This window comes from Fundulus heteroclitus, chromosome 24 (assembly GCF_011125445.2).
Source record: "Fundulus heteroclitus isolate FHET01 chromosome 24, MU-UCD_Fhet_4.1, whole genome shotgun sequence".
Taxonomy (NCBI): domain Eukaryota; kingdom Metazoa; phylum Chordata; class Actinopteri; order Cyprinodontiformes; family Fundulidae; genus Fundulus; species Fundulus heteroclitus.
Window position 1 is genome coordinate 23,362,481 of NC_046384.1, and position 27,697 is coordinate 23,390,177.

General features: G+C 39.8%; 1 protein-coding gene across 7 annotated transcripts; it reads left to right on the forward strand.

The window, feature by feature from the left end:
* The first annotated feature begins 2,266 nt into the window (after positions 1–2,266).
* On the forward strand, positions 2,267–27,697 carry LOC105936524 (poly(rC)-binding protein 3). Of its 7 annotated transcripts, none has more exons than XM_021323982.2 (13): positions 2,277–2,527; positions 10,450–10,600; positions 10,692–10,715; positions 10,801–10,833; positions 10,921–11,037; positions 14,694–14,825; positions 15,044–15,172; positions 16,450–16,593; positions 18,939–18,980; positions 23,539–23,614; positions 24,098–24,153; positions 24,923–25,092; positions 25,179–27,697. In XM_021323982.2, exons 2-13 carry the CDS (start codon positions 10,526–10,528, stop codon positions 25,231–25,233), a joined length of 1,053 nt encoding a protein of 350 aa, XP_021179657.1. In that variant the 5' UTR covers positions 2,277–2,527; positions 10,450–10,525; the 3' UTR covers positions 25,234–27,697. The 7 variants fall into 7 exon arrangements, with proteins under 7 accessions (XP_035984265.1, XP_021179663.1, XP_021179657.1 ...); XM_021323981.2 differs by having other exon boundaries at positions 2,278–2,527; positions 23,536–23,614; XM_021323979.2 differs by having other exon boundaries at positions 2,279–2,527; positions 23,536–23,614; positions 24,095–24,153.

Consider the following 27,697-nt stretch of genomic DNA (forward strand, 5'->3'; position numbering starts at 1 on the left):
TGTTCCAACCACTGACCAGCTACTGACCTTACAAAATGGGAATAGCCAAACTTCAGTCGTTTAGTTCCAAAGCCCTAGATTCAGATCAGCCAAAATATCTACTTTTTGTGCAAATGGTTTGTAATGGTTGGTTTTAATATCTAAAAACTGCTTAGCGAATCTGAAACTGAAGGCTCGTTTTTGTCCAAAATTTGTATTTATTTGTAAAGCACATTTCAGTAACAAGACAACTCAAAGTGTTGTACATGAACATAACATAAGAAAAGAAAACATTAAAGAAGCAAACATAGTGGGCAATCCCACATGTGATTTTTGTGGTCTCTGATGTAAAGTTACCTACTGACAAAAAAAGTCCTTGTCCCAGGATTTAAACCTGTCCAGTGATGTACCTGAAAGGCCGACCCATTTTTTCCAGGTGCTCTAGCAGAAGAGAGTGATTAACAGTACTGAATGCCGCTCTGAGGTCCAATAATACCAGCACTGTGGTTCTTCCACAATCTGCATTTATGTGGATGTCATTGAACACGTTGACAAGGGCGGTCTCTGTACTGTGGTGAGCACAGAAACCTGACTGGAAGACATAAAAGGGTCTGGTCGTTGTTAAGAAGGTGTTTAATTGTTGAAACACAGCCTTTTCAATAATTTTACTGATAAAGGGAGGAGGGGGGGGGGGTAAATGTGCCTGTAGTTCTGCAGTAGTAATTGGTCCAATTTGTTCATTCAACAGTGGTTTGATAACAGCTGTTTTTAGAGACTGGGGGAATCCATCTGTCAGAAGGGACGTGTTAATTATCTGAGTCAAATCAGATGTTATGACAGGCAGAACGTTCTTAAAGAACGCTGTGTCGCCTGCAGGAGGGTTAACTTAGCTGTTGTAAGATTTCTTTTAAGTTTTTGTAGTTTATTTGGCTGAATTGGGACAATTTGTCAAGATCAGTTCTAGCTGGAGACAGCTTTGGTTGTGAACTTGATATGATGTACAGACTGGCCTTCTAATCTTTTGGGGTTTTTCAGTGAGGAAGTTAGCATTCATTGCTGGCCCTGTTGGAGTGGAGTCAGATGCAAACATTCTGACATCCTAAACATCTAGTTGTAGTTTAGCTGGTTTGTTGTGAGGTTCGCTTTCATAGAAATTTGGAAAACAAAACTTGATCATTTTAGATTGAGAAAGCAGAAATATTTCTTCACTGACTTACTGATTGTTTTTGACTCATTTTTGGTGGACTTTGAAACTAATATTAAGGTGATCCAGAGGTTGCTTCTGATCCATGTATGACTAACTGAGCAGGACTTCTTACCCTCTGAAACAGTCAATCTGTTTTAACTTTTAGCAGATTATTTGTCAGAAAACCAAAGACCTGTGGAGAGAGTGCATTTATCTCAATGAAAGATTGGAGGTGGTTAGGGACGTAATGGAAACCCTTTCTTGTTTCCACAGTTCAAACCATTCTTTGTGAAGTTTTGTAGAGCAGATTTTGTCTGATTTGGCAATATGCTCATGCTTTTTCTGCCTCTTCAGATTCAATGTGGAACACATTTAATGCTCTATTTGTAGTTTCTCCCATGGGCCATTTTACAGTCGGGTGGATGGGTTAAGGCATGATTACCATTTAGTGTTGTATAGGTGCACAAAATTAAAGGCAAATACAATTATGTATGTTGAGCATCTGCACTAAATGCAGACAATGGTCAGTGACGTGAAACCTGTTATCTATTGTTTGCATTGCCCCTAATCCAGACATCCTAACCCTTCTGCTTTTTTTGTTGCTTCTGCGGCTGCTGTCCAACCCTAATGATGAGAGATTAAGCTCTGCACAACTGTCCATCTGACATGAGGGCTGGATTTGTGCTGGATTGGAAAAAATCTGGACGGGTGGCCACCAAAGCTCTGTAATTCTGGACAAACACGGTCTCAGAGGGAAGCAGATTAAAAAGCAGGAGAGGTTAGTGTGCAGGTTTGGAGGCGCTTGGATGTCCCAGGAAGTTCTGGTCCGGTTTCTCTGAGCTGTTTTCGTGTCACTAGTCGTTACCAATAACAAGGACGATGGCTTTGTGGATTCTGAATGCCCCCCTGAGGCAAAAGTTGTGATTCAGACTGGCCCATCATCCCCAGACATGCCCCTGCAATGCCCGTGTGCCTCACTGGGCATGTCCCCCTTTTTTTGTTGCATCTGATGGAAATAAAAAGGGGGGTGGCATAGAGGGTGGTGGGTGATGGTCGAACAAACTACCCCTCTCCCATCACACAGCCTATTTACAAAACATCACTGCAAACAGTCGCGACACAAACCGTGTTCGACAACGATGCGAGTCGGTTTCGTCATATAAATTCGAGAAGCGTCACGTGTTGATTGGGTCGCTCACGTGACCCCCCACTGGATGGGCCAATAGAGTGGCAGAGTTTTTTTTCGGATCAGAGCGAAAAGAAAAGAGGTGGGTGGGGGGGAGAAATAATTTTCCCTTTGCGATTTTTAATCCTTCAACAGCGAAAGGGATCGTCGGCTACTGTATCCTGCACTGCGGAAAGGTAAACTCTTTTTGTCGCTCCAGTTACTGCTTCTCTTTTTTATTCACTGAAAAAAGCAACACTTTGGGAAAAACAACAACATTTAAGTGCAATACTTATTTTAAGTTTTTAGAGATAAATAATTTGAGTCCTTTCTTTGTTGTTGGAGTTGCAAAGGCTTAGAACTCTGGAAAACTTGAATGTCTTGGTTTTTGGTGAAGTTGGGGTAAGCCATCAATAATTAATTAACTTGGTAACTTACCCAACGCCACCGACTTTTTCCCCTGAATCGACTCGATTTAATTCTCTTTGGCAAAACCCAATATAATGAATTCATGCTAGATCAGGATGTTTTGGGCATCCCCTGAAAAAAGGTCAGTTTTCCAGTCAGTCGATTTTGCTTTTAGACGTCCAGTGAACATTATTGTTTGACTGATTGTCTTTGCTTCAAGCACGAGCGATTTTATTGTCTGGGAATTAGCCGCATTAGCTATACAACGGATTTGATGATAGTCGCTAGATGAGGTCGTTATACCGATTATCTTCGTGCAGATGTTAGCGCTGCAGCTCGTCTTATTGTTGGGTAGTTACACACCGGGAAAAAAATGTCATCCATCATTTTGTCGGAGTCTATCCTGAACTGCTTCTTTGTTCGGCTAAAAAGGTCAGATATAACCTCGGCACGGAGGAGACGCTGAAATGCAAAATGAAAAAAAAGAAAGCATAAGAGCAAAGGAACTGGGGACGTTCTTGTCTCATTCCGCATCAGCGCCTGGGGGAAGCTTGGCGTATGGAAGCCATGACTTTGTGACAACCAGTGATCTCACATTACAAACTGTGGCAAATCTAAAATGGCCGACTTAGCGCTGATTTTCGGGGCACAACATGGTGTGCCTCCGTTCTGACGGCTCTCCGGCTTTTAGCCCGCATGGTAGAGGTCCGGCAGGTAGCTTTGAAGCCTCTCCTGATTTTGGATTGCTCTTGGTTGCCGGGTGCATCCTCCTGTTTGACTACTCGGGGTAGCTGCAGCTTTGATTGTGATTAAGGTTGAGACGTCAGGATGCTGGGCTTCTGATGTGGACTGACAGCTCTTGAGAGGACTGTCATAGCGGCGCATAGGAAGGCCGACTGGGCGGACGCCCCCCACCTTCGACCCCCCCGCTTCGCCGCATAAAACAAAAGCCAGACGAGACGAGAGCTGCTCATATACCAGGACACTAAGCGAGAATAGCTCAACTCTTCACTTCTACTTGATCAGTTCCTTTCTCTGACAGCAACGAACAATTATTCAGCGCCTTCCTCCTCCAAACTTTCAACTATGAGAGGTTTTTCTTCAGATTTTCCCCAAAGCTCCTTTAATACAGAACATATGGCTCAAAGAGGTCACCCTCTGTGGTCCCCCTCTGCTGCCCTACATGCTCGCTAATTTCCCTTTTGTTCGTCGCTAATTGGAGCACAAACATGTCCAAGAATTGGTTAAACGATGATGGACGGGCCGTCGCAAACATCTAACGCTGCAAGCAGTTCATGCGTAGGCTTTGCAGCAAGCAGCGAACATTGAAAGCGTTTATGTCCAAGAAAACAGATGCAAAAATGCTGCAGGAAAGATGCAAATACCCTTCATGATTCAGTTTGAGCATTTTTGGCACTTTTTGGGTTTTAATTCACGAAAGGTGTTTTTCTGCGCTTGCAAACAGACATTTCTGCATGTAGGTTACGGCTCACATTTGATTAACTCGCAAAACCCCCAAAAATGGATTGTATCTAAGACATTTTAATAACTTACACATTCTATAGTCACATTTAAAGGTACAGAACTCAGGATTTGGGGATATATATCGCTTCAATATTTAATTCAAACATGTCGATCAGGATTCAGCAGAAGATAGTAGCTATGGCCTGAACTAGTCCCCTTATTGATTTTCCTTCAAAGCCTTTACATTTGTTTCCCTTCCAGCTTTATTAACTGACACCTCCGTATCTCCATTGACTGGACGAAAGTTGCATTTTTTTTTTCAAATCAAGTGAACAAATGTGCAGGACCATATTTCACAGTGTATGGAGAAGGAGTGCGGCAAGATTGTCTTTATGTGGAAGAGCAGCTGCTAAATGCATTAATCTACATTTTGAACAGCAATGGGTATTACTCTGGAGATAACATCTTTGATTTTCATGCAGAAGCTGCAAAAAAGCCTAAAAGCTCAGTTTAATTATTTTTTTTAAATCACTGACGGATCAAAAAATAAGGAAGTTCCTCATTTATTTCAGACTGGTTTAGACATCTGAAACAGTGATAAGCTTTGCCTTATCAAGCAAAAACGCTTGAAAAACATGAACCACTTTCTCTATTTCTACACTTCCTAGAAGCCAAACTCTCCCTTAAAAGTTCCTTTTCCATTTAAGATCCACAAACAAGCTCCTTCATTGCTCTCTCGACCATTGGCAGCAATTTTCCATCATTCACACACGGATGGTTCTGCATACAGTGTAAGCATCTCCTCATTGTTGGCAGCAACTATAGAGGAAGGAGGTCAAAGGATCACATATTCGGGTTCTTCATGAGCGACACTCAAGTCTTTTCTGTGGCCGAGGCGAGGAGAAGAACAGAGGAAGAGGAGGAGGGAGCCATTTTGTGCACTGCGTTGCCCAGCCGAGCGTAAAGCGTGATTAATTCAATAGCCGCCATAGAAGAGAAGGAGGAGGCTAGCTGCGCTGCAGCACCGAGCATGACCCACTTTCCCCGTCAGATGTCAGGAAAAATTCCCTGCCACATCCCTCTCTGCATTTTCACTTTTAAAACAACTTCCTGCCTGAGGAGCGACGCAGAGATCCCAGCGAACCCCGGTCAAATCCACTTTCAATTTCTTTTAGATTCGACACGGTACAATAAAAACGGGAGGAAACATGCTGGAAGGTTTTTGGCGCCAATGATTCACAGGCCCTTGACCTCATTCTTTTAGACGCGCGAGCAGAATGGAACTATTGAAATGCAGCTCTGACCATCTCTCAGGTCCTGCAGACTCATTTTTGTTGACCTAAATCAAGAGCTGAGCTCGAGTCTTAATTGGAGAGAAGGAGGCTCTTTGAGGTTTATTTCTGTCAGGGAGACGCTCCGTGGTTTTTAGAGATAAATCTGCACCTTTAAGCACCTTCTTGCCTCCAAGATGAAACCATTGATTTAATCCCAACATCAATCTTTTTTTCCCCTCCCTCCCTCCTGCCTGCCCCTGGAGAGGACCTGCACCGCTGGCTTGGGTCTTAAACCCGGATTAAGGCTTTTTACGTAATCTGGTCTCCTCTGGGAGATTGGAAGGACAGCTGGCGGCAGAATCCCTGCCGCTCATCCCTCGAACCTCTTCTGGCCCCTAAAACCAGCATCCAGCGCAGATTAGGATACATTTACAGCCAGAACTTTGCAAATAAAAAAAAAAATTATTCATTTCAATACATGTCAGGGATTACAGGGAATCTATAAGCACTGTACGTTACGAAAGAATCTAAACTGATGACGGCGGGGTCGTAGTTAGGCTAATAACAAAAAAGAAATTAATATGCACGTCTGGATCCGTCATTATTTAACATTTAAAATGTTTTCTCACTATTTATGTTGCCAATACAACAATCTAAGAGATTGCTCTGCAAAAATATAAGCGTATATTAAAAACACAGAACTGTCGGAAAACAGATTTTTTTTTTATTTTCTTACTTTTGTAAATGAAAGGTTTTGTCTGCGCTGAATCTAAAACAGATGCTATTGTTTTAGCTTCACCAATAATAAAAGGTAAAGAGAAAATATGGCCAAGATAATTATCAGAAAAGAGATTTTATTTAATGAAAAAGCAAAAGAAATACTCTTTATTGCTAAGTGTTTGAAAATGCGTTATAAAACATGAAAATGTATAAAACATGTTAATTTATAAACTTTAGTTGTAGCCATTTAATTCTATTTTAATCTAGTTGTTGGTACCTAGTTATACAGTTTGATAATAAGAATAATTTATCTTTCTATCTATTTGTTAATTTAAGTATAAAAGATGACAGTTAAGTCAAAAAAGTGGCAGAAAAGTAAAAGATCAAAACGTTTTGTCTATAAAAAGACATCTAGTAACATCTAAATATAGTCATTTTATTTGCAACACAAAATAACATATTGACGTCAATATATTAAGTCTAAATGTGGATTAAAAAGATAGAGCTTTTTATTTTATTTACACACCACAGTAGAAATATGTGTGCAAACTGGAATCACGCCTAAATATGGGAGAAAACATGTTTATGAAGATATCTGTGACAGTGGATGAAAATGCAAAAGGTAAAACAATATTTTTCAGTGTAGAAAAGAAATCTACAAGAAAATGCCATCAATTATGCAGGTACAAAAGGTTCTTTCATTCAAATGTGGACAATCGGTAAACCTGTGGCTGTTTAATGGTATTCAAAAGTGGTTTAACGACAAAAAGGGGGAAAATTGTTTCTTTTCTTTTTTTTGCCTACATAGTATAAAAATCTACATGAAGACATCTGGCAACATCTAAATATAGTCAAGAGATAAATGGACACAAAGATGTTTAGTGTGTAGTCATGATTGAAAAATCCAGGATAAAAAAAGAAAAGGAATCAATATAAATCTGTATATGAGGTCTAAAAGTACAAAGTGAAACTATATTTTCATAGTGCTGGAAGGAAGGACATCTTCATGACAACAACTCAAGAACGACATTTTTTTACATTATAGAAAACACATCTGCAGGAAACGTCAATGATATCTAAAGGAAAAATGATTGTGAAGACAAAGGTAATACAATTATCTTTAACACGTATAAAATATATCTGCCCAAATTGGTGCAAAGATGATTTATAACGTAGAACAGATGAGAAGTCTAAAAGTGGTGGAATGGAGTTAAAGCATTAAAAGATGTTTTCTTTACAACACATAAAAGGGGTCTACCTTAAGTCAGTAATATCTAATTTTAATTAAAGACGTAAAGAAAGCCTTTTATTCACAACTAAGAAAACAAGTCTGTATGAAAATGTCAGTGAGGTCTAAATGTTTTTTCGTGTGGTTAAAAAGAGGTAAGAGACGGAGGAAAGACATCTACACAAAGACATCTCTAACATCTATGTCTGTGTGAAAAGGCGTCATATTTCAAATGCTGAAAAGACATTCACTCCACATAAAGACAACTACATAAAGATGATGACATTTTTAAGGAGCAAATCCACACTAACAACTTACAAAACCAATGTTTCAGCTTTAAATCAGTTCATGTATTCCAAAGTTATTTTTTAGAAATCTAACAAATTCAGAATACACCACGTCTTTCTTAACATTCAGCCCTAACAACTATGTTATCTTGCGCATGTGGAATTTGAACATCTAAAGTTGAAATGGATTTTCTAAGCTGACCTGCAGGCTCTTCAGATTATTGGTATAGTGTGATCAGAGTAAGAAATTAAGCCATTAACAACAAAATTAGTAAAATCAGTTCACCCTGCTGATTCACCCATAAACTGTCATGTTTTTCTACGTCAAAGTGCTTCAATCAACTCCCAGCTTCACATGTTGTCAGGTAGGACTTGTAAACCACGCAGGCGAGAGATGGAGATTTATTTCAGTTTCCACATGGCAGCAGAGGCTGTGCTTGATGGACAGCGACTTTCAGTCAAGGTCAGTCGCTGCGGGAGCTTTCCTGCTCGCTCTCACATCAAGGATCTGATAGGGCAGGAGACACATTTCTACAGCCTTGTGTGTTTATCTACCTAAATCATCCACTGGTCATTGTTTCCTGTTTCACTTTGGTTTCTTTAGTGAGGAGGTTTGGCTTTTTCTGGATGCGAAGCTGTCAGCTACCCTTTACACGTCTCTTCTGACTTTTGGAGGAAAGCCGTCCTGATTAATCAAAAGCCGAGCCGTGCTTTCAGTCCCTGCTGCAGTGTTTCAGATTTGTGCGTCAGGGAATCCAGCTGCAGATTAAAAACCCTGCAGCTGACTTCATGTGAACATTCAGGTCCATTCGTTCTGAGTTAGACGGCAGGCTGAGGCGCCCCCTTGTGTTTGCTCTAATAACTGTGAGTCCTGAGTCATTTCATCAGAGGTCAGACCCAACAAGAGAGAATTCAGGTTCGATGAAAATAAATACACTTTTCATTGACTTTGTTTTCCTGCGACTCAGGAAGCATTTGCTGCCCTGCAATATAGAGAAATTGCAGCTCTTTTTGCCATCCTCAAGTGCTTTATTGATACTGTTTGCAACTGTGGATTACAAAATCGGGGTTGCATCTTCTTAAATTTATAAATCGGACTGTTTTTGTTCTTTATTGTTGCTGGAGAGAACAAAATCTGGCCCGAATGTTCATACATTTTCATCAAAGACTTCCTTGTGAGAATAAAAAAAAAGGGTTTAAAAGTGATGAAACAAACATTTTATTTTTCATTATTTCAGGGCGTGAATGACTTGCCCTGACCGAGGCAACGACAGCCTCTGCTCTCTAGTAGAGAATGAAGCTGAATCTCCGGCCATCCGTTCTTGACTTTAAGCTCAAGCATAATTGGGTTATGCAACAGGACAGTGATCCACACTTATCTGTATAGTTCAGAAACAGAATAAATGATTTGGAGTGGCCTATTCAAAGTCTGAATTCAATCAGATGCTGTGATATACCATTAATGGAAATTTCATGATACAAACCCTGATCTCCTACTGAGGTTGAAATGAAATAATTTTCCAAATATGACTGGGGAAACATCCCTCGTCAGATACTCAATTCAATTAAATTCAATTCAAATTTATCCATATAGCACCAATAAATGAAACACGTCATCTCAAGGCAGTTTCCAAAGTTAAATTCAATCAGATTATACAGACTCCATCAGATCCTCCAGGTTGGTGAGAAAGTTTCCTCTCTAAGGAAACCCAGCAGGTTGCATCAAGTCTCTCCAAGCAGCATTCACTCCTCCTGAAAGAGCGTAGAGCCACAGTGGACAGTCGTCTGCATTGTTGATGGCTTTGCAGCAATCCCTCATACTGAGCATGCATGAAGCGACAGTGGAGAGGAAAACTCCCCTTTAACAGGGAGGAGAACCTCCAGCAGAACCAGAACCAGGCTCAGTGTGAACGCTCATCTGCCTCCACCCACTGGGGATTAGAGAAGACAGAGCAGAGACACAGAAAGCACAGAAGCTCACATTGACCCAGGAGTACTTTCTATGGTAGAGAAGACAGAGCAGAGACACAGAAAGCACAGAAGCACACATTGACCCAGGAGTACTTTCTATGTTAGAGAAGACAGAGCAGAGACACAGAAAGCACAGAAGCTCAAATTGACCCAGGAGTACTTTCTATGTTAGAGAAGACAGAGCAGAGACACAGAAAGCACAGAAGCTCACATTGACCCAGGAGTACTTTCTATGTTAGAGAAGACAGAGCAGAGACACAGAAAGCTCAGAAGCTCACATTGACCCAGGAGTACTTTCTATGTTAGAGAAGACAGAACAGAGACACAGAAAGCACAGAAGCTCACATTGACCCAGGAGTACTTTCTATGTTAGAGAAGACAGAGCAGAGACACAGAAAGCACAGAAGCTCACATTGACCCAGAAGTACTTTCTATGTTAGAGAAGACAGAGCAGAGACACAACAATAGAGACAAAAAAACACAACAAAAAAGCACAGATATTGCTAACACTTGCAGTTTTTGGTACAAAGAGTTGCATAACCAGTTGTTAGGTCTAGGGGGTGCTTACTTTGTCACATGGGGTTGGCTTGAATAGCTTTATTCTCTTAATAAAGGAAATCATCATTAAAAAGCTTCTTTTGTTGCTATATTAGTGTTGCTGTGAGTCCAAAGAAAGTTCCCCAGTTGGTGAAAATTAGTCCAATATTTGGGTAACTGACCCAGACTTTAACCGCCTTAAATCTCTGCTTCATTTTTTTGGCCAGCAGCTGATCGGTTGACCGACTCCACCACCACCTCCTCTCTCACGTGACTACACCCCTTCCTTTCACTTCCAACCCCAACATGGAACCCATCAAGGTCCAATCAGAAGGCGGCCTCAACGTGACCCTCACCATCAGGCTGCTGATGCATGGAAAGGTATAAACGGCCATTCTCGCAAACCCATTGGCCTTGAAGGTTGGCCTTTTAGTGATGCAGATTAAACCTGTTTGTTCTTTCTGTCCTGCAGGAGGTGGGAAGCATCATAGGAAAGGTATTTATCCCAAGCACCACCATTAGAGCTGCCCAAGTGGGATGTCAGCTGCAGGCCAACGTCTAACAGTTTATTTGCTTTTCAGAAAGGGGAGACTGTGAAGAAAATGCGCGAAGATGTAAGACCTTTTGTCATCATAGTCATCAACCTGTTGTTGTCGTTTTGAAACAAAACTGCACGTTCTGTGCTTCTGTTCCTCTTTCAGAGTGGCGCCCGCATCAACATCTCGGAGGGGAACTGCCCCGAGCGGATAGTGACCATCACGGGGCCGACAGATGCCATTTTCAAGGCCTTCGCCATGATCGCCTACAAGTTTGAAGAGGTAAAGCTTCCTCAATTAGGGACAAAGGAATGAAAGGTCCAACGGGGACATAATTATATATATATATTTATATATATATCATGAGGCATAGTTGGTGTCATGACCACTCTAGCCTAATTGTTGTAAGGCAGTCAATTAAAACAGTGAGTGACGGTCAGACAGATGCACTATTAGACAGCACCATTAACTCCTGATGAAATATAATTGAAGTGCCATTGTGGTTGTGCAGTACGCTAGTTGACCCATTAATACCACCATCAACTGTAACACAGCTTGATGTCACAATTTATGCCTCGTGATGGCTATTTTAGTTGGACCAGCTCATTACTTGTGTACCACATGACATCCAAAACGTGTCCTTCCTTCTGGGTACCTTTCTGGGTTCTCTTCTATAGAGCTTGTTCTTACCTTTCTTTGACATCGCAATGGAAAGATCTCCAAATGTTGGCAGTTTGATGGAACAGCTAACTCACAATGAGGCCTAGCCACTCAAGTTTAGCTAGGCACACACCACCATTATATGCCAATAAACAGGACGTTCTTTCTACAACTGTCATGTATGTGGCAATTTAACAAAGTCGTTTATTTAAATCAAACACAAGCAAGGAGGCATGGAGCGTATGTTGTTTATGTCTGAAGTTCTTAGGGTCAAGGTGATTGCTTTAGATGTGGGTCTATGACATCATTGTTGTTAAATAAATACATATTGTGTATATGAACAATAATCAAATAATACTAGAAAACATTGCATTTCCCAACAAAATGCAGTGTGTATGCTGTAAAAAGCTAATGTTAGCAGAAAGAAATGGCTGGAAAATGAAAAAGGAGCATAAACACTAATAAGCCACCTTAAAGGGACACGGGATTGTACTTTAGAAACAAGCAAAATACAAATACCATGTTTTTCAAGACATCAACCTATAAAAGTAATAAATACTATAACGTCATCATTTTCACAATTTTCTTTGTAATAAAGCACATAATGTAATAAAGATTTTAACTTTAGTCATTCCAGATCGTCTACTTCTTTCCTGTTTGTTGGATTTTACCAATGATCCACTTCCTGTATCCTGTTTTGATGAATTTTATTTTCTATAATTTCAGGTTTCTTGTTTGTTGAGGCCTTCTTTTTCTTTTTTTTTCTGTACATCATTTGATTCTGACTTTGTTAAATGGTTGGACAGGTTTTGCCAACAAGTCTATGCAACTTAACAACGATGGTTTCTCAAGCCACTTTCCGGAAAAAGTTACTTTAGTCCAACCGTACAGACAGACTCAAAGTCAATATCTTCCTCATTTGATCAGGAGAACCAGGCTCAGTGTGAACGGCCATCTTCAACAATCGACCAGGGGTTTGAGAAGACAGAGCAGAGACACAAAAAGAAAGGCACTGATTAAGGAGTACTTTCTATTATGAAGATAAGTGAATGGGTAATGTCAGTACTGGCTCCTTTAGTGGCTTCATCTAGGAGAGAAACCGCTTAGCAGATAAGCTCTGAGACATTTTCCAGGTCTAGACGATGAAAGAACGCACATTTAGCTGGACGCAGCAAAAGCTCAGCCAAAAGCTTTGTCTGGGAAAGAAACAGAGCCAAGAGCATCATCTATAGGAGAAGAACCTAAAGTTGTTGGCAGCAGTAGCTCAGCTGATGTCCCCCTCCAGGACAGTGTCATAGCTAAAGAGAATGCCAGCTACTCTGAAGAGAAAAACAGAGAACATAAAGATAAAAGTTGAAATGATAGAAAAATAACACAGCATTGGAGAGTAGTAGGAGGATATATCATAACGAGGGAAAGTGGTCATTGTGTCCTCCAGCAGCGCCTCTACAGAGATAGCTCAGGACAATCTTAGCAACTCTAACTAGAAGTTTCATCAAAAAAGAAATGTTTAAGCCTGGTTTTAAAAGTAGACAGGGTGTCTGCCTCTGACTAAAACTGACTAAAACAGAGCCTGATAACTAAAACTATTTGCCTCCTATCTTATTTTTAGGAATCAGCGGTTTGCAAGAAAGTAAGAACACATGATCTCTAATTTTAATTTTCAACTGAAATCTCACTGCTGTGTTTTGGATAAGCTAAAGGCTTATTAAGGCATTTTATGAAGGTAAGCCAGGTGCTAAAAACTGTTCAGACATTAGTTCAGATTTCCAAATCTATAAACATCCTGCGGTCAGGTAGCAAAATGCTGTGAGAAAAAAAAAAAAAACACCATCCTTTTCTCCTTCTTTAGTGGCTCTCCTGGCTCAGTTCCAGACAGAATACAAAGCAGGCTCAGTTGTGTTATGTAGGACAGAAATGTGCTGATCTCACCTTCCAGCACCCTCTGACAATGGGCCAGAACTCTGCTTTGAATTGGCCATCAGATCGGTCCGCCACGTCACAGAAGGTCCCACCTGCCAACACATCACTTAATATCTGCAGTAAATAGTTCTGCAGACAAAGACAAACAGGAGAACATTTATCAGCTGCTCTTGTAATTTACCAGTAAGTTAGTTAGATTTGAAGTATTATGGCCGTTATTTAAAAAGACGGTATAAAAACCATAATCATTTTTTTTCTCTCACTTTAAATGGAACTAAACTTTTCCTGTTTTAGACACTTAGGATCACTAAAATTACTGAGTTGATAAATATCAGTGGATTGCGAGGGAGAGAAATTCCTTGTAACTCTTCCCTACCAGAGTCATACACCTTGAACAAAAATATTTAGTTGTAATACATGCGATTTACCCATTAAGATAAATGGGTAAATGTATCTTAAATTTACCCATTACCCAAAAAAAAGAAAAAAGAAAAAAAGAAATGACTAATTTGTAGTCCGTGTTAATTTCTTGTTCTTGATGACATCACCAAGGGCCCACTTTGTGTAATGGTTGCATCATACATACAGTAGATCAGCACACCGTGAACCAAAATCATCAGAGGTACACACTGCAAAAAGGGAACTAAAAGTAGGTAAAACTTGCTTGAAATGAGTGTATTTGTCCTTGATTTGAGCAGATAAATAAGATGATCTGCCAATGGAAAGAGCATTCTTAGCCCTCAATTAAGATAACTGCAAAAAGGGACCTAAAAGTAAGTAAAATTTTCTTAGAATTTATATATTTTCCCTTGATTTGAGCAACTAAATAAGACTATTTGCCAGTGGAATGAGTATTTCTACCCCTAAAATAAGATAATTATATATCATGCACTTGAAATAAGATGATGGAGATGAGCTGTTCTTATTTTAAGTGCAAAGCTCTTATTCCATTGGCAAATAGTCTTTTTTAGCTGCTCAAATCAAGGAAAAATACACTCAGCTCAAGAAAAATGTAGCCTACTTATATTTAATTCCTTTTTCCAGTGCAAAGTTCATTAACACAGCTCAGAGCATTCATTTATTTTGCAAAATATGTGAAATAGTCCCAGCATACTTGTTGGTTCTGTCGACACCACCATGGGCTTAATTTGCAAAAAAGTTGAGTGGAACCTAGTTCAGCACTCCTTTAGCTTGGAGGCAGCCTTTTTAGGTCAGTCAGCTGACCAAACAGAGCATGTTGGACTTTTTTTAATTCGGGTTGGTGATGTATGGAAGAGGGTGGAGTGGGGTGGTGGGAGGTAGGCGGATACAGGAAAAAGAACTACTTAATTAACATGTCCTCTTCTCCTCTTCAGGATATAATCAACTCCATGAGCAACAGTCCAGCCACAAGTAAGCCACCAGTAACCCTGAGGCTTGTTGTTCCTGCCAGCCAGTGTGGCTCCCTCATCGGCAAAGGAGGTTCCAAGATTAAAGAAATGAGAGAGGTAAGCAGAACTTCTCTGATTCATCAAATCTCCATATACGTATGATAACTCCAAGATTTCCATGTATGTTCTCTAAATCCCAGATTACTGGATAATATAGTTCCCTTTCTGCATAATCCCAAAAACGTGAGGGTGAAGCCTCTGATATCAGAGCTCACTCACTGTGAATATATTTAAAGACGGATCAAAGTCATCTTCTGGTTTTGTGTTTGCACCAGTCCACCGGAGCTCAGGTCCAGGTGGCAGGCGACATGTTGCCCAACTCCACCGAGAGAGCAGTGACCATCTCTGGGGCGCCAGAAGCCATCATCCAGTGTGTCAAACAAATATGTGTGGTGATGCTGGAGGTACAGTGGCAAAGGGAAAGGGAGGGGGGGGGGGACACTTACAGTATTTACCCTGAAATCACAACATGGAAGAAAACACACAGTGACCGCTTTTGGCTAGAAATCTCACATTTAGACCAACAAAAGTAAAACATTGGGGGTTATTTACAGTACATGCATTTAACACAGAATGATGTTCATACAAATTACATAAAAACTTTATTTTAAATAATAAAACTGTCCTGCTAGTTTCTTTGGCATGAGTCCACACTTCTTTCAGACAATTTTGTCAATAAGTAAGACCCACATTTAAGCTTTTTTGTTACTTAGATGATGGTGATATCAAAAAGATCAACATTTGCAGAACACCCTTTAACTGACAGATAGATAGATAGATAGATAGATAGATAGATAGATAGATAGATAGATAGATAGATAGATAGATAGATAGATAGATAGATAGATAGATAGATAGATAGATAGATAGATAGATAGATAGATAGATAGATAGATAGATAGATAGATAGATAGATAGATAGATAGATAGATAGATAATGATACAAAAGCACTCACATACGGCATAGTCCTCCCAGCTGCAGTTCCTTCTCCAGACTGCTAAAATTGTGTAACTTACTTTACTGCTAGCTGACGTTATTGCAGTTGGAGTAGGATGTAGGTGTAACATTTACTGGCAAAGTTCAGTTAAATGGTATTTTTGAATGGAAGGGAAATTGCAAAAACTACCTAGTGAGATTACGTTATTTTTCCCTCCTTAGTATGCATTTAAGCATTCTGAAGTATCCCTAACGTAGAATAACTCACCCAGTCCTAATTTCTCTTGATTATTGTTCTCACATGTCAGAGTTCTATGTTGGATCTTCTTCTTGCACCATTAATTTTAACTATCTGCGCAGCCAATTCTCCATTGGGCCTTCATGATGGCACCGGCCATGGATGCTAGGACTTTTGTGACATGACTGTAAGTCTCCAGAATATAGACTGAGATATATATATATATTTAAAGCGCAGTATGTTGAGTCATCATTATCCAGTTGAAAGTGATTTTCCAGGTAAATCCAAGTCTAGTTGTGCACTGAACCACAGTTTGGACATCTTATGTCAGCATGGAACGCACAGTGAAGAGCACTTTTGTGTGTCACAGGTTGTCTTCCCCAAGGCACCGTCCCTTCTGGTCTCACTTTATGCAACTTCTGTCTCTCTTCTCTTCTGCTCTAACACTTTCTCCACATCTCCCCCCTACCTCCCACCCCCACTCTCTCCTCCTTTGCTCTCCTCAGTCCCCACCGAAAGGTGCCACCATCCCCTACCGCCCAAAGCCTGCCTCCACCCCTGTCATTTTTTCAGGTGGCCAGGTAAGAGCAGACCCACTGGGGGCGTCCACAGCCAACCTCAGCCTCTTACTGCAGCACCAGCCACTGCCTGTTAGTGTCACACCAGGTTTTACTCACTTTTCCCCTCTACCCTCACTCCCCCTTTCCCTGCCCCTGACTGGCATGAAACCATCACTGCTGTTTACTCTCACCCACCAGCCTGAGCCACTCGAACCAGAACTGAGATGAATATTACCACACGAGTCCAATGACAGCGCTTTTTATTTGCACAGATAAATAAATGAATGAAGAAGAGGAGAGAAAGACATCATTTGTGGGTGGGGGGTTGATGGTGTTGGATTAGGTTGGTGGGGATGACTCTTGGGTTCGTGAAACAGAAAGGTCTCCTCTACTGTTTGGTTTATCTGCTTTATTTCTGCGCAGGACTCACAGAGCAAATAGATCTAAATGTATGCAGACATAAACACGGTCATTAACTTCCAGCAGGTGGGAGCACTTAGCACCTATTTCAAATGTTGACAACCTTTCTATATTCAAAACCCTTAAATCTCAGCTTTTGCAATTAAAGTCTCTTTAGAAAAAAGTAATTTTTTTTATTCCATATGTGCAAATTGAAATCTTTGAGAGGGGGATATTCAAAATTTTTTTACTTCTTGCAAGGTCCTTAAAAAGTCATCAAAATATGGATATTTTTATTCTATGTATGGTATATTTCTGGCACAAGTAAAACATCTTCACTTAATGACAAACAAAGAAACAGTAAAACATAAAATCAGAAGGGATTTCCACTATAGCTGTGTTTCCATCAATGTTTTTTATGAGCTATTTGAAGTATCACAATGGAAAAACAACAAAACTGGAAATACCTTCTTCAATTTCACAAAAAAGGTCTTTACTCTTGCATGAGATGGTTTTTGGCTTTTCTAGAAAAGTGTTCATGTGCAAAATGGGAGATGGAAACACATTTGCAGACTAAGTTCTGACGTAGCAAACATTTACCTCACATGGCTGATCAGCTGTTTCCCATAACATGCGTAGGACTCACAGAGCTAATTGAACTAAATCTGCTCTGAGTCAGCATCTTTTTCTCTACGTCTCCGGACTGCAAGTAACGTCGCCAGTACATGTTAACAGATCAATCACAACTTGACCCATGGCAACACATTTTCTAGATGTGTGGTCCGTGCTAGTTTTCAACCTCTACTTCCTGTTTATTGCAGCCATGTGTAACATAAACTTCTGACGAAATATATGGTATAGTTCAGGTGGGGTAATCAATAAATTATGCTAAAATATCATTAGAAAGGAGGCTGAATTTAACCTCCTATGGTGTCCCTGACACATTTGTTAGTAAATCCAGTACAGTGAGTCACATTTTCCCCCCTGTTTCTTTTCCTCTCCAAAATTATCAGAAACATTCAGCAGACATTACTTTTTCCTGGTAATCTCCATTAATCTGAATGTGAATTGGAGGCCATTTGTTCTTTCTGTATTTTACATAAATATAAATATATGCCCTCATAATACCTCATGTTAAATATGAGGGAACTGCATCACTGTAGAGAAACATGATCAGTAGCTACATCTTAGGCACAGCAGCTTCTTTCAGAATTGCAAGCACACACACAGCCAGGATTTTACACACATCATGAAATATCCCATAAATGCTTTGAGTCCTGACAAAAAGCAACTTTGCTTGTAATATGTCAATCTGTACAATCTGGCTTGAAGAATTAAATTTATTGTTAAATGAATGCGGCTTTTAGAAACACTAATGCAGAGTTTCTAATGTTTCTCACGTGAAAAAATATCAAACAAAATGTTTCATAAATCTGATTCAATTATTCTGATCTGTTCCTAAAATAAAAACACTTCTTGGAAAGAAGAGGTAATATTCACAAGCCACCTTGTGTCCTGGCTACTGCCAAACCTCAATCAAAAACTCGCTTAAATAAACTTTGTTGGTCAACATGAAGTGAACGTGTTAGGTATACAGTCCATAGTCGTAGTTAGATAAATCATTTACACTTAGGTCAAGATATAAACGTTTCTTTTCCTCTGGTTTTAGCTCATGCAGTCTGAGTCTTTTCTATTTTAAAATTACATTTTGCTCAGTTCTGACCTCTGTGGCCCTAAAACCACAACACATCTGGAAGGACCATTGGTGTCTCTCCTGTTAGGATTTCTCCTCTGGTTTTCTCCACACTCTCCCAGTCACTACCCTTCTGTCTGAGTTGTTCCTTATTGATTTAGTTCAACTGGATCTGACTGATGAATAAAAGCAAAATGTGATATGACTCTAGAGTGCATGAATTTTATTCATTCTTATTTAGGCTTTGATTTTGTTTGCATTATCTGCTATTCTACGTTAGTATTTCTGTGTTTGGTCAGTTAAAGAAACATGATACAACCATTTGTTTTCTTTGTGTTTACAGGCTTACACTATCCAAGGACAGTACGCCATCCCTCATCCTGATGTGAGTGCAAACCCCACCAGGCAGCCAACAGTACACTCTCCATCAATCTTTCTCTTGCTTTCTATCCACCCTTATTAATATTAATTGATAATATTAATACTTTTCTCATGGATGTGCATTTCCTGTCCTTTATCTTTAAAGTTTCTTGGCTACCTGCCTTCTCTTTGTCTTTAAATCTAACGGGGCTTGGCCTGAAGGGCATTTTCAATGAATTACCACTGGCGATAAGAATGTGGTAGTTGATGAGCTTTGTTAAACTACAATAACGCAAGTAATCTGTGTCATAAAGAGTCTCTTAATCAAACTGCTACCTAAAGGATTAATTAGTTCCTCCCCATTGAGCAATCTTTATTATAAATATCTATGATTCTCTTTACTTAGCAAAAACAGTTACCCTTTTATTACAGACTATAAAAAGGACATCCCAGGAGTGGTAGTCAACATAATCAAGAATTAACTATATGCGTCACCGTATTGTCTGTTTGCTAATGATTTATTTATACAAAAGAAACCCACAATCAAATCAAGGTATTCAAGTCTACACCCACCTTCTTCACTTGACAGGAGCATTGTGATCTATAAGGAAAGATGTTAAAATATTTAAAGCTGATAAAAGGTTCTGCGGAAACACCAGTTGTAAGATTACCGCCCCTTTTCGGGGACCCTCCCAGTCCTTTACCTTGGAGAAGCGGTCTTCTTTCACTGATGGCTTCTTAAGTAAGAAAACAATCTTGAGGCAGTAACTATGCTTTAACACATTTATCTAAACCAGCCAGAGGAATGATACAACTTCAGTACTGGACACCGATATTGATCACGATGCAGGAAAAGGTAAAATGAGGAAGTGAGAGCCCTGAATACTCGGGTACATCAGTTTAAATAGATCAGCAATGACACACCCCTGCAGGAGTTGTCCATCCCTCACATGTTGTATGTAGAAGACCTTGTCAGTGTTAGACTGAAATAGTTGTGACATTGCACATGTTTTAAAGTTATCTAATGTTCATTTAATGTAATAAATAACTCTCAATCCGTTAGGTATTGTCCCGTGAATATCAGCCCAAACAGCTGATATAATGACAATTGTTGAAAGGGCGATTTGAGCACTGGCATTCTTTTAACAGCAAACTCTGCACACATATGGAAGAGATGAATGACAACATCTCTTCAAGTAAAAGATTTTATTAACAGAAATAAATGAACTGATTCTCCGGCCAGGGGCGAGGAACTGGGTGGCTCAGGGGGGGAAATGTCCTCGTTAGTGAACCGGGCGAGCTCCGCTCAAACCTCCAGTTGGAAACTGTTCGAGCCGCTAGCAAGGAGGCTCTGCAGGCTTTCCCTATGTGGCTTCACAGCCTGAAGGAGCAATTTTCAGATCAGCTTTTCTCTTAGCTCAGCCTAGAGCACTCCACACCGTCTCGACTTAGCTTTCCTGCAACAGCTGAGAAAGGTTACGAGCAGACTGTTTCCATGGCAGGCGGCTGTTCAAGTTTCACAGAAAACAGGCTTTAGTTAGCCTGGCTGGCACTGCAAATGTTCATAGGTATCCAAACTCCAGCTCCAGCATCTGTAATCTAATAATCTCTAACAAAAAGCAGGGTGGTGCTTATAGAAGAAAATGTGCTACAATACTCCTACCAGAGCAACGTTTACTGGAAAGTGCAGGGCTAATAGAACCTACATACCATTTGCCACTTTTTGATCAAAATCAAACGCTTTGCTCTCCATTCAGGAGAAAAAACAATCCCATGCTGGCTTTTCAATAGTTTCTTTCCAGGAGAGAAGCTTGGCTTGTTTGTTAAACCTTAAAGGAATTCATCAGGTTCTACAATGCCCCAAACGAAAAGTGACATTAACCTAAAAGGACAGAGCTGTAGACATAGGCAACACTGCTGCCATCAGTGCTAAATGAACTGATGGGGCCTTACATGTGCTAACATTTTACCATTGTTGGGGTGGAAGGGCTCAAAGTCAAATTCAACAATATTTAAAAAAAATCCCTCCATTGTCTACAGTATACCTGCTTACCTCTGTGCAAGGTGGTGGAGGGCAGTCATTGGGTGAGAGGCAAGGTGCACCCATGACAAGTCGCCAGTCCATCACAGTACTTTGAACATTACAAAGTGGAATTAAATATTGCCATAACCTTCACTGTATATCTGTTCCAATAGTCATTTGACGTAGTGATGGCTGCGTCCAGGAAGGATCTCATGCAGCCATCTGCATCGCATTGGATATTCTGTTGCTGTATTAAAGTCTTCTGAAGAGGATGATCTGAGTTCTCCATTATATCATTCTTTTTTTGAAGTGTCCTTCTATGTACAATCATCTCCAGAGGCTCAAAGGTAGTCTGATAAACAGAGCTTGGGTTTTTATAAACTGTTGTGTAGGATCTGTACTAAATGTTTTTGGATGCCCAAAAGCTGATGTACACAAGATTTAGTCCCCGTTTTGTGCTTACACAAGCTTTATAAATTAAACTCTTGGTCTTTTTTTTAAGTATTTGGTTCTGGTGCTGCTACTCCAACAAATGATGATAGAAGAAACTGCAGTGAATGAAACATACTAACATATATCCAACATCTTTCTGGAACAATTACTCAAGAAGTACTGTATGCTCTGCCCCTTCTTAAATACGGTTTCACTGTTTTGTGTTTCTAGTCTATTCTATTGTCCAGGTGAACATTGAAGTATTCATACTTCTCTACTAATACTTCTCCCATGAAGGAAACAGTGTCTGATTCATTCCTACCTCTCCCGAAATTTACATCTTTGTCTTGTTCACATTCGAGATTAAATGATTATGCCCACAGCAAACTGCAGTGTTACACAATTTACAGTCATCTGAATATTTCTGCAGATGACAGGACTCTGACTTGTACTGGAAAACGTAAGTGTACACAGTGAAAAGGAAAGATGTGAGAACAGTCCCTTGTGGCGCTCCTGTGCTACTGACCGCTCGTTTTAAACATTTTTAACAGAACGACTGTGGGTCAAGGAAGGGTTGGAGGTCTGTCTGGAAAGGGACAGGAGAGGAGGGTGCCAAACTGAACATATAAAAGGGTGTTCAGTTCATTGGTTTTATCCAGACTTCCATTAACCTCATCCTCTGTTTCCTAAAGCCTGTGATTTTCTTCACTCATGACCATATAGCTCCAGTATGATTCTGCTAGAGTTTGCTCTCCAGCATCTTCTTGTCTACTTCCTTACTGTCTTCAACTGTCCCTCGATTAGGTTCAGTACCTCCTTTAAGTCCCTGGCGATCCAGGTTTGTTAATGGAGAAACTTCTTAATGTTGTTCTAGGGATGGTGTTGTCCATACAGAAACTTAAATAGTAAGTTAGACTCAGTCATGGCACTTATGTGATGTCCATGGGGCTAAGTTTAGCCATCTTCTTTGGATCACAGGTTGTCTTTGAACAAGAGGTTTACACAAAGAAAAGAGAAAGACCAGATTATGATTTGCTTTGCCCAAAACAGGTCTTGCAGAGGAAGTGTACATATTTATCAAATTCTCAGAAAACAAATCAAGTATTTTATTTCATGTAGGAAAGAAGTTGGTCAATTACACTAGAATGTCCAGATATTTTGCTGCATCTCTTGAAATCTCTGTCTACTCGTTTGGTCTGAGAGTCAGGCAGAGGGACGTTGAAATTGGAGATACAATCTCAATGAAACACATGATACATCATAATCTGGGTGGGTTCAATGATGTGAATTCATATTTTTTATTTGGAGAGATCTGCCTCCTCATTAAAATGAATGGAAGAGATGGTTTAAACTTCCTCATTCTCTCTAATGCTCCTGTTCTACATCCAAGATATCTCCTACTCACCTTATCAGGGATTCAGGGTTGCAATTTGGGTAATATTTGAGATCTGAGATCTTGATCAGCTGCTCACTCTTGTAAACAACCACCTCGTTGTAAATGTTACATATCATACCAGTGGCCAAAAGTAAAGGAGTAAGACCAAAAGTCCTTAGAAAGCTCCACAGCATCTAAAACCACAGTGAAAATATTTTTGTTTCTCATCTGAAAACAAGGAAGATTTTTTTTTAAAATAAATCAGCTTTATTTCCCATAATAACACAATAACGCTAGGAATATAACAGAACTACTGCAACAAGGTGCCAGCTTGTGTGGCACTATTCTACAAAATAGAATAGAACTAAATTGGCTGCTCTGCAGTCAAAAGAGCTATAGTAGCTTATATAGTAGCTGATACAGTAGCTGGAAAATATGTAGATCTGAATATGGGCAACAATGCTGACAGGACAGCCTTAACTAGAAGGAGAGGGACTTATGTAACCAACAGTACTCCAATCAGGCCAATGCTCCTTTTCTCCGACTTTTCTTGCTCTCTGTCTCTCTTGATTTTTGTCCTTCACCTCTCTGTGTTTTTACTTCTCCTCATATCCTTTCTTTACTCTTGTAGCGTTTCCAGCAGACCTCTGTATATTTATCTATGTCTGTATGTGTGTGTCTGTGTGTGAGCCGGAGTGGGTTTTTAATGATGACCTCATAGCTCTGCTGTCCTCCTCCTCCCCCCCTCAGCAGTTGAGCAAGCTCCACCAGTTGGCTATGCAGCAAACCCCCTTTACCCCCCTCGGACAGACCACCCCTGCCTTCCCCGGTACGTACCCACCTACACAATGACCCTCTTCACCAAAGATCCTTCTCTCGTTTTTACCTGTAGAGAAAAAAACTTTCTCTTCCTCCTTTTCTCACTCTCTCTCTCTTCTTTGGCTGTATCTGTCCTCGCTCTTTATTGTTCTTCTTCTTCTTGTTGTCGTTCTTTTCCTAATGGTCTTTGTGGTGCACTGCAATTGACATGGCCTGCTGGTGGTCTGCTCTTGTTGATGTTGAGGTTTCTTTCAGTGGTCTGGTTTTCCCTTAGTATCTCTTTTGAATCAATACAAACCGATATAGATTGTTGTTTTGACCTAATTGTACTCAAGCCCTCAGGCAATGATTGATGTAGGCTTTCCAAAGGACTGAGCCACACTTGTGTGATGCAATTACTGCCAATGCTCTTGACTTGTTCCCTCAACGTGCCAAACTATTTTCTGTCCTTTTGCCTCCCCCTTCTCCTTTGTCTACTTCCTGTGTTCAGCAGCAGGTCTGGATGCCAGTAACCAGGCCAGTACTCATGAACTCACCATTCCCAATGATGTGAGTACATTCCTCTTAGTGTGCAAGAATCCATCCATTTTAGTACTGTTAAAGACTATTTTAAAAATGGGGTTTTATTTAAAATCTGACAGTTTATAATACTAGCTTTTGTTTATTTGGTGTTGCAGGGATTTTTATAAAGATAACATTGTCACAGAAGCTACAGGTTTTTTTTTTTTGTATTACCTGTCACACTTATTCAGCAGTTTTTACCAGTCCCAGTTTTTACCCTCTGCTGAAATATCCTACAGAATTATCTTTTATTGAGCTCCATTCATTTGCCAATCTACTCTGATCTGTTCAGCTTTCCTTTCCCTGCTGAAGAAAGGCATCTCCAAAGTATGATGGTACAGCCCCCACAGTGTAGTTTTTGTACTACATTAAAATGCACATATATCAATCTTACCAATTAGGTGATTTATAAAGGCAGCTAGTTATACTGGATTTTTTTAGAGGTATCGGAAAAAAAGCGGGACTGATGCATGCCCCGATTTCAAGATGTTTAACTTGTCAACAGTTTTAAAAGAAATATGTATGATTTCAGCTTACATGTGTACAATACCTCAACAATGGCCACAACAAACTCCTCATAAAATCTCAAAGAAATGCATTGAATGTTACAACATGAGAAAAAGCGTTAGGGTGTATGAAAGGTTTTGCAAAGCACCGTGAACAATTTTTGGACTTGGGCTATGAGACTCCTCTCCATAGAAAGACATTTCTTTTATGCGCTCTATCCATCCTAAGTCCTGCCCCATTTTCTTCCCAGCTAATAGGCTGCATAATCGGACGCCAGGGAACCAAAATCAACGAGATCCGTCAGATGTCTGGGGCGCAGATCAAAATTGCTAACGCCATGGAAGGGTCATCGGAGCGCCAGATCACCATCACAGGGACCCCCGCCAACATCAGCCTGGCTCAGTACCTCATTAATGCAAGGTCGGAGAGTTTAGAAGCTGTTACATCTTCAAATAAAACAACTGAATATTAAACGTTTCAGCGTCATTGTTTATTTCTGATCAAAGGTTCAGAGACGTGGCGGCCATGTGGAACGACCCATCATCCATGACCACATCCTGAGATCCCTGACTGGCTCCTTCGTTTGGCCCTTTCCAATGACCGACTACCGCAGACAACCCTGATGAAGCCCCTCGGACTCTGGCTCTGGCTCTCCGAAAACCTTGACCACCTCACCACCCTGGATGACCCTACATCAGGGATGGTTTGGTGCTTGTTTTAATTTCAGAGAGCCAAATTAATTAAATGATTTTAAAAAATATATGAAAAACTCTCTGTTGATTAGGTTTTTTTTTTAGAGAACTGTTAAAGCATGTTGAATGTTTATTAGAAAAACACTTGTGTTTATTTTTATTCAGTTTCTCTTCATTTATTGCTTTTTCTAATTATCTGTCAGTGCTGCGTCATAGAACATTTAAAGGTATTAGCAAAAGACTGAAGATTTTTGTAGAACGTAGGTATTTGTATATTACAAAACAGCTGCTCAGTGATGCTATCGGTAGAGTGCGGGGTGGGATGTAGTCAAATGATTCAATTTTGATGAAATAATTTCAAAAGTAAAAAAAAAAAATTGACTTTTCCTTCGCTAATCTCTGCCCAAGACTCTTTTGCTGCATCACATGACCCTTTGAAGCCAATGGTATCACTCATCCAGCCTCCCTTCTCATGTTAATTTCCTCTATTTACAATATTGCTTATATTGCATGTGTTCAGTGTCGTGTCGTTGTGTATTTGAGTAAAAAAAACACTCCGTGTTTGCGCTTCTTCAGATGTTACTCTTATATCTTTGTGCTCCTCTTTCTTTTCCGCAAACTTTTTCAGCATTTTTGGCCGTTCACGCCCAGTCCTACTCCCTGCCCAGACAGAAAGACTTTCCAGCATAGCCTCCTTTGGAAACCAATTAATAGTATATACCGTAGTTGCATGAATGGGAATTAGTGAAAATCAGTCACCTAAACACTGATGAAAAATTTTAATGATTGTTTACTAACTTATTTTTATTATGTATTTGTTTTGTACAAGGACTATTGTGACTTAACACATTAGTCGACTACGCGGAGCTCATGCAATAGACTATTCAACACTTTACTCTGGACTGCCTCCGATGTGGGAGGATTAGATGGACTTTCAAGCCAGGTGTTCATCCAAACTTTTCAGCCTTTTCGGTTAAGTCCGAAGAGGCCTAAAGGTTTGGACAAAGCCCAATGGTACTTTTGGGGCCAAGGAATGTTCAGGGGTTCATTAGTGGGGGGAACCCACAGGGCCTGGGCGGACGTGACCACTCAGTCTCTTTTTCAAGATTGTTCATCTCGTCATGTTTTGTCATCGTCACGCGGTTGATTTGACGCTTTAGTTTTGAATGTCTTTTCATTGTCACAGCCATGTCAGCAACTTCATTGTTTTTTTGTAAAGGACAAGTTGGATGACATTTCCTGCTTTGCTGTTTTTTTTTTGTAAAGCCAGGATGTATTTATCTATGGTGTTGTGATGCAAATACTTTTTGTTCACTAATTACAATATTTAAGCTAAGTTGGTTATGCTGTATTGTACCTAATATGAGAAGGAGGTGTGGATGATATTTGGTAAACTTAGGCAATTCAACTATCTTTGGAATATGCTACTTGTTTGGGATGCTCTACAGGTATTGAACAGCTTGGGCCATTTTCTTTTTGAGTGTCAGCTAAGCTCAGTTCAATGTTGAACAATTCTTGAATGTTATTATTGAATCACATTAACTATGACCAAACACAAACCTTTTGCATTTACAGTAAATTCATACATACATACAACAACTCCTGTTTTATTTCTAGAAGTGAAATTTATCCCTAAAGAAAAAAATTGACATTTTGGGATCGTATGGATACATCAATAGCTGCTAGTTTTCACCTAAATCAGTGTAACACTAGTAATGAAAAAAATATTTGCTTATCTGGTTCTGTTACAACAATAAGCTACCAAAATCACCTAATTTCTATCTAATTATTTAACAGGTTGTGTTTTTTTTGTTTTATTTGGGTTAACTCTTTTTTTTGCTAACTAATGATAGGCTAAACAACACCTAGACTTGAGGCCAGATGTAACTTTGCATTTTACAAGCTATTAAATTTGTTTTTGTGACAAAGCAAGGATCAGACAAAATATCAATAACTTTCCAAAGTAATGAAAGCTTGTTAGGCATATGCCACTATTAGATAGCCAGGATGGTAATTATCTGTGGCTGTGTAATAGACAGATAACATTATAGTGGTATATGATATAATGTTCCTTGTGTTTTACTCGTTTTCTATTGGCATTAAATTTAAAATTAATGCTTCTAAAGTAAAATAAATGCTTGATAGTAAGATGTAACTATTGGCTAGCCAGCATGAAAGTTAGCACTGGCTTTGGCTAAACTAGATTAAACCCAGAAAAGACTCCATTTCAACACAAAAAAGTTAATCTATGTGTTTAAAAGTTTCATATTTTGTTGAATATATTTTACTAAGCATCAGACAGAATATTAATTCATCTCTAAAGTAACATGTGT

What these genes read in the sequence shown, in the direction of transcription:
- LOC105936524 (XM_021323979.2), top strand. Translation starts at nt 10,526, where the DNA reads ATGGAACCCATCAAGGTCCAATCAGAAGGCGGCCTCAACGTGACCCTC. An exon ending in TGCAGCACCAGCCACTGCCT is followed by an intron (nt 16,594 to 18,938) that starts GTTAGTGTCACA and finishes TTGTGTTTACAG; the next exon opens with GCTTACACTATCCAAGGACA. An exon ending in AACTCACCATTCCCAATGAT is followed by an intron (nt 24,154 to 24,922) that starts GTGAGTACATTC and finishes TTTTCTTCCCAG; the next exon opens with CTAATAGGCTGCATAATCGG.